Source organism: Cryptomeria japonica, chromosome 7 (assembly GCF_030272615.1).
Source record: "Cryptomeria japonica chromosome 7, Sugi_1.0, whole genome shotgun sequence".
NCBI lineage: Eukaryota > Viridiplantae > Streptophyta > Pinopsida > Cupressales > Cupressaceae > Cryptomeria > Cryptomeria japonica.
This window is the reverse complement of record NC_081411.1, coordinates 395,553,160-395,565,986: the sequence shown is the minus strand read 5'-3', so window position 1 is coordinate 395,565,986 and position 12,827 is coordinate 395,553,160. Positions and strand designations below refer to the sequence as shown.

General features: G+C 38.9%; 2 protein-coding genes across 2 annotated transcripts; one reads left to right on the top strand and one right to left on the bottom strand.

Moving 5' to 3' along the window:
• Positions 1–3,654: 3,654 nt before the first annotated feature.
• LOC131033994 (pentatricopeptide repeat-containing protein At2g13600-like) lies at positions 3,655–6,540 on the bottom strand. The gene is made up of 4 exons (XM_059208721.1): positions 5,651–6,540; positions 5,406–5,602; positions 4,665–4,859; positions 3,655–4,253 (listed from the first exon to the last, which is right to left on the bottom strand). Exons 1-4 carry the CDS (start codon positions 6,538–6,540, stop codon positions 3,655–3,657), a joined length of 1,881 nt encoding a protein of 626 aa, XP_059064704.1.
• A 3,427-nt stretch (positions 6,541–9,967) lies between these two features.
• LOC131856795 (uncharacterized) lies at positions 9,968–10,702 on the top strand. The gene has a single exon (XM_059208720.1). It carries the CDS (start codon positions 9,968–9,970, stop codon positions 10,700–10,702), a length of 735 nt encoding a protein of 244 aa, XP_059064703.1.
• Positions 10,703–12,827: the final 2,125 nt, after the last annotated feature.

Below are 12,827 nucleotides of genomic sequence, written 5' to 3'. Positions count from 1 at the left end.
TGTAAATACAGCTCAGTCTTCCATACCAGGTACCCCCAATTTTTCATTTTTCAAGATGGTTTGGTGATTAAGAGCATTGAATTTCCATAATCCAATTTAGTGAATTTTGAAGAGAAAGTTGTGTACTATTTTTTACATAAATATTTGTGATCACATTGTCTGACTCCAAATGGTTTGCATTCCTCCAATGCCTTGTAAGAACACATTGATATGCAATTTACATACCCAAAATCCTCTTACATGTTCGAGACTCAAATCGGTTTTGATGTTGATTCTTATGGGTCTAATCAACTCTTTGTTAACCTATGCTAGATGAATTTTGATAGGGTAGTTCAATGCGTCTGAATATATGTAGGGAACTTGGGAGATATGCCTTATGCCAGCTTGCAAACTAGCTCCTCCAAAATCAAATTTCTTCTGTTTGTTTGAGTTCTATGCTACAGACTTTTTATCAAGATTCTTATTGAATATTCAAACAAAGAATAGCTTTCACTGTATGTTCATTTGAAAAGGTTCGATAAATTTTTTTAAACCCCCTGCATGCAGTGTCCTGCTTGAGAGTAAGTGGTTTTTGTGATGCTAAAAATTGTGGTAAATAGAAAGGCATACACATATAATGAGACAAAAAAACATAATGGAAAACTTAATTGAAAACTAAATTAAAGATGCAAACCATAAGCCTTCCTTGAAATGCCCCATTTTCCTCTATTCTTGAGGACCTTGAAGGTGTTGGATTGATTGGCTCTCAGCGGAGCAATGACCTCCTATTTGATCATGGTTGATTATGCAAATGATATGAAATGCAATGCTACGATTAATCCAAAATGTTAATTGCTAGATGATTGAAATGAAAATGCCTATAGTAATTATGCTAAAACTATGAATGCAAGGGATCCTTATTGCTCCAAAATGGGGGATATTTATAGGAATTCCAAGGCCAAAGCTGAGGTGGTAGGAATCGACGGTCCAAATCTGATCTGAAGATATCAAGGGCCAAGATTGAGGAAGTTGGAGAAGAGATTGGAGGAAGGGACACTTGTCATCCCTTTGGTGACAAGTGTCAAGGAGCCTTGCTCATGAGAGGGCAAGTGTCCAAGAGAGGAGACATGTGGCAAAAGTGACATGTCTCAAGGGGAGTAAATCCACACCATAGAAGGTTAGGATAAGGAGGTTAGGATGTGCAAGATAGGATACGGTTAGTTAAACCCAAGGTTAGGTGGAATGGGTTAGGTTAGGGGATGTTTAGGTAAGGTGGTTAAAAGTTAGGAGTCATGTGCTCATTTGAATTTATAAATTCAAATAATTTGGAAAATGATAATTAATCTCAACAAACTTGAGTTTGTTGATCTTAATTAGAAATTAGAATAATTGATTAAAATGAGGGGAATTAATTAGTTTAGAATTAATTAATCAAAGGGGGATATGAAATGAACTATGTAATAGAGAAATTAATCAAATTGCCTATGAATTCAATTAATTGGGAAGGGGATTAATCAAATAACTGCGTATTTAATTAACTATCTTCGGACCATTTTTAGGTGTATACACTTTGATTAGACAACTAGCAAAGTCAAGGCTCCAATAGATGATGATGATGATGATGTTAAAGCTATTTTGTTATAGTTTATTTTCTTAAATCTAATTTTATAATATTTTTTCACTTCTAGTCAAATAAATTCTCAAACTGTAGAAGATGTGATTCCAATTAGATCGAAAACAAATGCAACAATTATATATATATATATATATATATATATATATATATATATATATATATATATATATATAAACAAAAGAAAAATTAAATACTTTTATGACAAGAAAGAGCTCATATAGCTCGAAACTATAAATTTCAAGCCAATAAAATTTTCAAGGGAAAACTCAAAGACAAATCAAATGAAACTTAGTCTATGTTAAGGATGAAGATCTACCAAATGTTTTTTTTTTGTTTTTTTTTATTTTTTTAAGATATTAGAGATGGTTGCTTATTTTAATAAGCCTTCGATATCAGAGGCTAGGGATACTAGAGGCTGGAAGATGTTCATCACTTGAACTAGCACCTCACTTATAAATGGTGGTTTGTATGATAAATCATTTTTTTTTTTGGATTTTTGTGTGCTCTTTTTCCATATGGTAACAATATTGAGTAATTCATATATTGTAAAATTTATTTTCAAAAGATAGGAAAGAAATTTGATGTAAGCTCAATATAGATTGTTACCCAAATAGTTTGGAAATCTATGGGTTTGGGGAACTATACCTTTATAAGGGTCATGAGACAACTTGATGGAGCACTTTGAATGCAACATGAATTATTGTCCAATTAAATTAGGAGATCTATGATTCGGGGGTTCAAAGAGTGGCAATCCAAAACTCGAAATTTCAGCTAGGAAAATACACCTTTATGAGCATTACAAGGCAACTTGATGGAGTTCTATTTGGTCTAAGAATTGTTTTTCCAAAGAAAAGCTTCTAAAGAATATGTACTTGTGTTTTTCCAATTAGGATGTTTTGTTGTGTGTAATGTAAATATTATGGAGGGGAGGTGTTGGAATATTAAGATTTACATTGTACTAAAATCAGCTTAGTGACTTGTTTATTATTTAATATTGTTGTTAAAATAATTGATTGCATTTCCATACTCGAAGTAGTTTGGGAAGTTATGTTGGAAGGCTTTATAAAAGCCATATTGTGATACATTCAACAGTAACTCAAAAATATTATTATTGTGTGTTTAGTAACATGCATATGAAGGGACGCAGCTATTCTGGCTCCAAAAAATCACGATTTTCGTATAACACGAAGGTTATACGCACATTATTGACCGTTGATTTCACAATTTACGGCTGCTATTTATTCAGTTGTCAATATCACGATGTACGTTTTGACCTTTTTGGAGCCAAAATAGCTGCAGCCCAAATGAAGATGCTCTTTCATTTTCCAACAAATTGTCCTTTTTTAAAATGATGAAAACGATTAGCATCTCTCACGACGATTTCTCTTGAACTATCTTCTTGGAGATAAATTTTGTTGCAATTTGACAATCAGTACACTCCCAAATTCAAAACATCTCTAATGGTTGTTCGAGGGGGGTGTTCAACAACCCAAATGAAAATTTCTAACTTTACAGTTAGATAAATTATCTTTTACCTTCTCTTCCACATCATTGAGATAGTGTCTTGAATTTGGAATATAACCTGCTGCCTTCATCTCCTAAGTCGATTTCTCCACTTTGAATAGATCACCTCTGTGCGTGGGTGCGATCTATCTCCTACACAGAAAGCATGAATCTAGAATATAGCCTGCTGCTGTCTTGAATTTGGAATATAACCTGCTGCCTTCATCTCCTAAGTCGATTTCTCCATTTTGAATAGATCTCCTGTGTGTGGGTGTGATCTATCCCCTACACGGAAAGCATGAATCTGAAATATAGCCTGCTGCCTTCGTCTCCTTAGCCTGCTGCCATCATCTCCTAAGCCAATTTCTCCAACTTTGAATAGAATTGAGTGAGTGTCTTGAATTTGGAATATAACCTGCTGTCTTCATCTCCTAAGTCGATTTCTCCATTTTGAATACATCTCCTCTGTGTGTGGGTATGATCTATCTCCTACACAGAAAGCATGAATCTGGAATATAGCCTGCTGCCTTCATCTCCTAAGCCAATTTCTCCAACTTTGAATAGATCTCCTCTGTGTGTGGGTGTGATCTATCTCCTACACAAAAAGCATGTACCATTTTATGGCCATCAACCCAACTACATCCAGGGATCTTTTTAATTCCTCTATCTTTCATCAACCTCCTTACCATTTGAACCTCACCCCACTGGCCTGCTTCTGCATAGATGTTTGAGAGAAGAACATAAGTCGCCGCATTTTTAGGATCCAAATCAAAAAGCAGCATCGCTGTAAACACTCCTAAGCCTATATTCATATGTGATCTACAGGCACCAAGAAAACACATCCACACAACCACCACAGGTTTAACTGGCATCTTAATGATAAAATTTAAGGTGTTCTCAAGATAGCCAGCACGGGCAAGAAGGTCAACCATGCACACATAATGATCAATTGTAGGTGTTAGGCAATAAGGGGTACTCATGTTACTGAAGTATGTACAGCCTTCATCCACTAAACCTGCATGGCTGCATGCAAATATAACAGAAGCAAAGCTTGCAGTGTTAGGATATGTTCCAGAGTACTTCATCAATTCAAAGATTTTGAGAGCATCCTTGGAAAATCCATTTTGTGCATATCCTGCAATCATGGCATTCCATGACATGACATCTCTTTGAGGCATTCTATCAAACAGTTCCCGTGCCTTGTCTATGCTTCCACATTTTGCATACATGTCAACAAGGGCAGTTGCAACTACAACATCTGACAAAAACCCCCCTTCTGTTATGCTTTGATGGATGTCAATACCCTGTTCCAAAGCTCCTATTTTGGCATAAGCTGGAAGGATGCTGGCAAAGGTTGTGGAATTTGGCTTTACACCTGCCAATTGCATTTGCTTGAAAGTTTCTAAAGCTTTTTCAACAAACCCATTTTGTGCATATCCTGCAATCATTGCAGTCCATGAGATGACATCTCTTTGAGGAATTCTGTCAAACAATTGACGTGCTTTGTCTATGCTTCCACATTTGGCATACATGTCTACCAGGGCACTTGCAACTACAACATCAGACGAAAATCCCTCTTCCGTTATCCGTTGATGGATATCCATACCCAGTTCCAAGGCTCCTATTTTGGCACAGGCCGGAAGGATACTGGCAAAGGTTGTGGAATTTGACTTTACACCAGCCAATTCCATTTGCTGGAAAGTTTCGAAGGCCTTCTCAACAAGTCCATTTTGTGCATATCCTGAAATCATTGCAGTCCATGAGATGACGTCTCTTTGAGGCGTTCTATCAAACAGTCTACGTGCCTTGTCTATGCTTCCGCATTTTGCATACATGTCTACCAGCGCACTTGCAACTATAACATCTGACAAAAAACCCCCTTCTGTTATGCTTTGATGGATGTCCATACCCCGTTCCAAAGCTCCCATTTTGGCACAGACTGGGAGGATGCTGGCAAAGGTTGCAGAGTCTGGCTTTACAGCTGCCAATTGCATTTGCTTGAAAGTTTCTAAAGCCTTCTCAACAACCCCATTCTGTGCATATCCTAAAATCATTGCATTCCATGATATGACATCTCTTTGAGGCATTCTATCAAACAGTTCACGTGCCTTGTCAATGTTTCCACATTTTGCATACATGTCTACAAGGGAACTTGCAACTACAACATCGGACAAAAACCCTCCTTCTGTTATACTTTGATGGATATCCATACCTTGTTCCAAAGCTCCCATTTTGGCACAGGCTGGTAGGATGGTGGCAAAGGTTGCAGAGTTTGGCTCTATATCACCCAATTGCATTTTCTTAAATGCCTCTAATGCCTCTTCAATAAACCCATTTTGTGCATATCCTGCTATAATGGCATTCCATGAAACCACATTTCTCTGAGGCATTTCTTTAAAAAGCCTTACAGCTTCATCAAGAACACCATTTTGTGCATATCCTGAAATCATGGCATTCCACGAAATGACATCCCTACGAGGCATTCTGTCAAACAATTCACGTGCCTTTTCCATGCTTCCACATTTTGCATACATATCTACTAGAGCATTCCCCACTACAATATTTGAGAAAAACCCACTTTCAATTATGATTTCATGGATGGCTGTACCCAGTTCCAAAGCTCCCATTTGAGCATAGACAGGGAGTATGCTGGAAAAGGTTGTGGAGTCTGGCTTCACACCCGCCTGTTGCATTTGCTTATAAAATTCCAAGGCCTTTTCAACAAATCCATTTTGTACAGATCCTGCAATCATTGTATTCCATGAGACCGCGTCTCTTTGAAGCATTTTGTCAAACAGTTCACGAGCCTTGTGCATGCTTCCACATTTCGCATACATGTCTACCAGGGCAGTTGCAACTACAACATCTGACGAAAACCCTCTGTCCTTTATGCTTTGATGGATGTCCATTCCCTGTTCCAACGCTCTCATTTTGGCACAGGCTGGAAGTACGCTGGCAAATGTGAACTGATCGGGTTGAAAACCTGTTCGTTGCATTTGGTGAAACAGAGTAACTGCCTCGTGAGGAAACCCATGTCTTCTGTATGCTGCAATAATCGTATTCCATGAGACATTGTCTGGTTTTTTCATTTGGTCAAACACTGTTCGAGCATCAACCAAACTTCCACACTTGACATACATGTCAATAAGCTTATTCTGAAAGGTTGTGCGTGTAGAAAACTCAAATCGGGTGTGAGCGATGAAAGAGTGGACATTTTTCCCATGTGAAAGCGTTTTCTTCAGAATGCAGGTCTGCAATAATTGAAGATATGTAAAACAGTCTCCAGGGGGATTGTTTGTTGTAAGCAGAATGTGCAGCGCCTCCTTTAACTGACCCTCTCTATACAATGCTATGAGATTGAGATGAGTAGCGGATGGCAATGGCATTTTATGATTGTAATTGGAGCACGGAAAATATGCCATGTTATTCAAATTCTTAGGTAAACCATATTATTTTTTATATTTTAAACCAAAAATAAATAAAATCAAAACAACATTAAAATGAGAAGAAACTATCACCAAGTGGATCTTAATTAATGATAAATTGGAGGTGTTAATTTAAATTTTCTTCTGAAGTTTTATGTTAGGTTGTTCGTTTTGAGTGTTCTTGCATGTGAGAAAGTAAGTGGTGGGCAAGAAAAAATATGTTAGAATAAATCTTTTGAACTAAAGTTTTTAAATGAATATTAGAAACATTGAGAATTGTCTTACATCTAGCTATAAAAATGTAATCCGTCATAATCTATCTAATGGATTTTAAAATAGTATTATCTTTAGTATCGGTTTTAGGTAAGGCGTCACTTCACCCAAGAGGGATTACAAAGGCAATAGAGATGTGAGAAACTACAATAGTCTAATGATGTTTTGTGAGCGAACATTCCTATAACACATGTTTAACAAGCTCAAGGCTTTTGTAGTGGAGATGTTGGAATTATTTTGTTTGAAGGAATCTAAGATGGTTCTCAATGGGGATTTTAAGGTGGAGAAGATTTCAAGGTATCATTTGAACATTAGTTGCAACCATTTACTTCCAAATTCAATTGTTGAGTTTAGACCAAAACTTATTTGGAAACTTAAACTATCGCTTGCCAATTAATTAAGGAATATGAGAAAGCTAAGGAAGTAAAGCTAACTAGATTTGTTTGAGAGGAAAAGGGAGAAGTGCCTAGATGAAAGCTAAATGTTATCTTGGAATAAAAATAGGGTGATGTTATGGAGAGTATGATGAGAAGATGTGGTGGAGCAAGGAAATGGATAGGGTTAATTGTTTGTTTGTCTTTAGGAGAAAGATTGAAGGCACCTTGATATGATTTCAAGAGCACCATTAGAAGGCATGCAATTCCCAAATATCCTTAACTAGATAAATATCTCTTTTAAATGAAGGAAGGGCTATAACTAATAGTTTATTCTCGAATTGAAGATATTAACTAATGGTTTATTATCTAATTGAAGATATTAACTAATGGTTCATTATCGAATTGAAGATGTTATTCCACCAAGCATTGACTTCAAGTTGGAACTTATTCAAAAACTTACACTACCACTTAACATTGAGTTGAGGGGCCAGAGAAATATTGAGAAGCAAGGATAAGAAGATTTGTTTAATAGGGTAAAGGGAAAGTACTTAGAAGAAATCCAATGCCAATATTTGAAGAAATTATATGATGAATTTATGGAGATATTTATGAGATGAGGTGGGATAAAGGTATAGACAAGGGTAATCACTTGTTTGTCTTTAGAAGAAATATTGGAGTTGATCTTGAGATGATTTAAGAACATCATTGAAAAACAGTAAAGTCCCAACATCTTTGAGCAAAAAATACCTCTTTTAAACATTGTAGTTTGGTTGAAAAGTAAAGAATACAATTATGGGTTTATTTCAACTTAAAGATATATTTTACAATAAACGCTTATTTTAGACTATAACTTATTAAAAAAATTGTATTGCAACTTAACACCAATTCAAGGGACAAGGGAAATATTAAGAAGCATCAATAAGTAGATTTACTTGAGAGAAAAAAAGGGGAAAATACCTAGATGAAATCTAGTGATAATATTTGAAGTAACTATAAGTTAAGGACTTGTTGAGAGGTTGATGAGATGGGGTGGAACAAGGGAGCAGACAAGGTAATCACTTCTCTATCTTTAGGAGAAAAATTGAAGATGATACGAGGAACACCATTGAAAGGTATTGAATTTATAGTAAAATCTCACATCTTTAAGTAGACAAATACCCCTTTTAAACATTAAGGAGGCTTAAGAAGGAAAGGATCCAACCAAGGGTTTATTGTTAGCTTAAAGATGCATACTCCATTAAATTGAAGATGAACATAAAATTCACCATATGTGAGGGTGAAACATTCCAATTGAGAATTTTAGACACTTGTTGTCAAGTTCTCCATCTACTTTGAACTAGACAAGAGGATTGTGATTAGAACCAAGGAGTGATAATGATATTGTGTAAGCGGAAAATTAGCAAATTAGACTTTTTGAAATGTATTAAAATAAAACAATAGTATTAAGTTATAACTACGGGGTAGTTGGTTGTCTAACGGTTGATGGCCTAGCCAACAACAAACTCTTTATATGTAAGCTTGTAGCACATTTGGGAGGACATTCCGGTGGAGATTAATATGATATACATCTGTGTTACATTTAATATATTTCAACATACGGTATTGTGTGTTGTTGGTTCCATGACTGTGTTCTATTATGCTCTGGTGTTGTAATTCGGATCTTAGTGTGTTGTATGCTTATAATTCAATCCTCTTAGGCTACTAACATTTTGGTGTCGTTGCCTAAGTCGAATCTGGAGGTCTCAGGAGGGAAGGCTGGCAGGATGGAAGCATAATGGGTCGTCCATTTGACCAAAGCATCCTGGTAACAGACAATGACATAGAGGATAACACCGAAGTAACCAGGGAGGATCAGTTGACACAAGACCTGATTCATGCATGGGACATTTCCTTAGACCGGTACATACTGCGAGAAGCGAAACTAAGCATTGTTTCGGCTGGTACAGTCTCCTGGGTAGTCTTCCACGGTTGTTGGCACATGTACTCATGGAACTTGATGAGGAATGAGAAAATGTACGAAGGGAGCAAGTGCTCCTATAGTACAAAGAAAGGAATCGAAGGGAAGAAGAGCAGAGGGAATCAACACAACGACGCAACCCCCGTAGTTCCAATAATTAATGCCAAACACACTCAACAAAGATTGAAGATGACAATCCTGGGAGGAGCAAGAAGGGAGCCAAGAATACATAGTGAGGAGATCCCTGCGCATCCAGGAGCAATTGGAGAGGCGCTTGAAACTCTATCGAATAGTTGAAGAAGGACGGAGCCTGGCAGAAGGTTCTGAGCAACATACACAAGAGTGGGACAAGAGTCACAATAGCCCACCAGCAATAGAGAGTAGTGATAATTGGGAGAAAACAACCGCACCAACCGAGTCATTCAACAATCCCCAGAGTAACCCGGGGAGTACGAGAAAGATGGCACATACCCCTGAAAAACAAAAAAAACTTCCCAGATTCAATGGAATAGGATCGGAGGATCCCACCCGTCACTGTAAAACTTGTGTCACCATATGGCAGGCCAATGGCGAGAATGATGAGGACAATTGGCTGAAAGCATTTCCAGCCACCATTTGTGGAATTGCCATTGACTGGTACATGGACTTGCCCACCACTTCAAAGGATACTTGGAAAAATCTTGCTAAGGTGTTCGAGGAGGAATTTCGGTTACTTCGGGACAATGACGAGATCGTAGCAGAAATATACAACACCAAATAGGGCAAGAGTGAGACGATAAGGTCCTACTACCGCAGGCTGAAAGAATTGATTGAAAAAATGGACAATACTCCAGCCGATGGTTTGAAGAAGCGATTGTTCATCGAGGGACTAAACCCACCCTTGCGGAAAAAGATGAAGGTAGTACCTCCGTCTACTTTCATGGACGCGTACAATAGAGTCATGGACATTGAAAGCGAGAACAAGACATCGAAGGGTAAGAAGCGCACAAGTGATGAAGATAGTAGTGATGAAGAAAGAGAGGAGGAGTCTCAGATGATACAAGCACTCCCGAAGGATATGAGGCGGATGATGCGGGAAATGCAGACTCAGGAGGAAGAAAGTAGGGAGGACAAGGAACTCTGGTGCACAGAGTGCAAACTGGAAGGGCACACAAAAACCAAATGCCCAAAGAAAGTTTTATGTGATATCTGCCAAGTGTTGGGACATTCCATCAAGGAATGCCCCTACAACTTTAAGGCAATGAGTGCCCAGGTACTATATACTCAAGAACAAGCAACACCACCAACTACACCCTCCAAGAACACAAACTCAGACACATCACCAGGTGGCTATAGGAATAGTCAGAGGGGGAGTAACAACAATACCAGTAATAATACCCCACGCGGTCGAATCCAATATGATGCAAAAGGTAGACCAATGATACAATGTCGAAGGTGCAACGAATGGGGCCATTTTGCACGTGACTGCCAGAGTGGTGTTGGACAAGGAGGAGGGCTACTCTGCAAATGGTGTGGGCTAGGCAAACACGAGGATGTAGAGTGCCCAAGATAGAAGGGCGTGAACATGCTAGAGGTAGCTCGGCCAGAACTAGAAGTACTGGCCATTACCCGATCTCATGCAAGGAAACTAACATACCCTGACCCGGGTACAAGAAAGGAAAGACTAAAGGAGGCACAAAAGGAAGTAGAATGGGAAATGAGTGAGGAACGACGGAAGACAGTATCCGACAAACCCACCAACACCATACGAGCCACCTCTAAAGCAACCATAATGAAGCAGCTGCTACAAACCACCGTGCTAGTCTGAGAAGCAGAATTGTTGCAGACACTACCACAACTACAAATAGCCATAACCCAGGTGGAGGAGACCGAAAAGGAGGAAAAGACATCAGGCGACAATGAGGAAGTGGAAGAAAGGAACCAGTCAAAGGAGACTGCTGACTCCATGTTGATGATAGTAGGTGTGGGCAGAACACCAACCATAGTGGAAATGGAAATCATGGGCTACAAACTCACCAATACGATTGTGGATGGAGGATCATCAGTAAATGTGTTACCGAAGGAGACATGGAAGGCCTTGGGGAAACCAACACTGTGGCCACCCGCATTCCACCTGGTAGAAGCAGACAAACATGGAATAAAACCAATTGGCACACTCATGGGACAAAAGGTAACCATTGGAACCCAACAATTCTTTTTGGATTTTATGGTTATATCTTTAGCAAGGAAGGGATATGATGCACTCTCGGGAAAAGGATGGCTCATCATGGCCAAAGTAGATCACAATTGGAAGAAAAACACTCTCAATCAAAAGTGAAGGGAAAAAATATATCATTGATCTATGGAACCAAGTAGTGAGTCAGGAAGTGGCTTCAGACTCCGGGTCCGAGAAAGAGGCACCGGGGGAGGATGGTGAGATGGAACCTGATGAAGAGGGAGTACTCTTCTTAGGGAATTTCTCAGAGGACGAGACAAGTTCTATCAATGGGCTATTCCACTAGCAGATGGAGGATTATGAAATCTTCCATCCAGAGTGTAATGTGTTGGAGATCCTTGAGATTGAGGAAGTCAATACCTACCCGCCACAATTTGTCGAATACCAGGAAGGGGAGGCCTAGGTAGATGGGGCCCCGACTCATCAATTTGGAGAAAATGAGGTCTTACAATATGTGGAGCCAAAGGACGACAAGCCAACCTTGGGGAAGAAAAGGACCCAAAAGTAATACTAGTGGGGGACGACTGGGACCTTGTACTAAAGGCAGCAGCATTTAAAATATTCCTCGAATACAAAGATGTGTTCGTGTGGACATATAAGGATTTGAAAGGGGTACCTCCAGAACTATGCGTACATCACATACCATTAATACCAGGGGCCAGGACGATACAAAAACGCCCCTATCGCATGAACAAAAATTATGCGGTGAAGGTGCAAGAGGAAATAGAAAAGATGTTAGAGGTCGAAATCATATTCCAGGTGCAAACCAGCGAATGGGTCTCACCCATTGTCATTTCACTCAAGAAAGAGGGGAATCAGATCCGCATCTGTGTAGACTTCAGATGTTTAAATGTTGTACCTGTCAAAGATCCATTCCCCATACCTTTTACTGATAGTATACTGGAAGAAGTGGTGGGGCACACAATTTATTCCTTCATGGATGGCTTTTCGGGCTACAACTAGATCAACATAGCAGAAGAAGACAGGCTAAAAACCACATTTATTGTGGAGAATGGAGTTTACGCGTACAAACAGATGCCATTTGGACTATGCAACGCCCGAGCCACATTCCAGAGGATCATACTGCATATCTTCGACAAGATGGCAACTGGAAATTTTAAAGCATTCCTAGATGATTGGTCAGTATACAGCGAGAAGAAGGGCCATTTGAAAATATTGGGGGAGTGTATGGAAAGGTGTCGTCGAGAACGACTTGCCCTCAATCCAAAGAAATGTCAGTTTCTCGTTCCACAAGGAAGGTTACTTGGCCATATAGTCCACAAAGCAGGGTTGAAGACTGATTTAGATAAGGTAAGAGTCATCATGGAAATGGAAAACCCAATGGATGTTACAGGAGTAAAATACTTCCTTGGCCATGTGGGGTACTATCGGCGGTTTATTAAGGGATTTGTCGAGGTCTCTCTTTCGCTGGAAAAACTCATAAGGAAGGGGGATCCATTTG

Bases quoted from the DNA above. Each gene is read 5' to 3' on its own strand.
- LOC131033994 (XM_059208721.1), bottom strand. From the start codon at position 6,540: ATGGCATATTTTCCGTGCTCCAATTACAATCATAAAATGCCATTGCCA. The intron at 5,603-5,650 runs GTATGCAAAATG...ATTGTTTGACAG, and splicing joins GGGAATGCTCTAGTAGATAT to AATGCCTCGTAGGGATGTCA. The intron at 4,860-5,405 runs GTGATATAGAGC...CAATGATTTCAG, and splicing joins ATTTAAGAAAATGCAATTGG to GATATGCACAAAATGGACTT.
- LOC131856795 (XM_059208720.1), top strand. From the start codon at position 9,968: ATGGACAATACTCCAGCCGATGGTTTGAAGAAGCGATTGTTCATCGAG.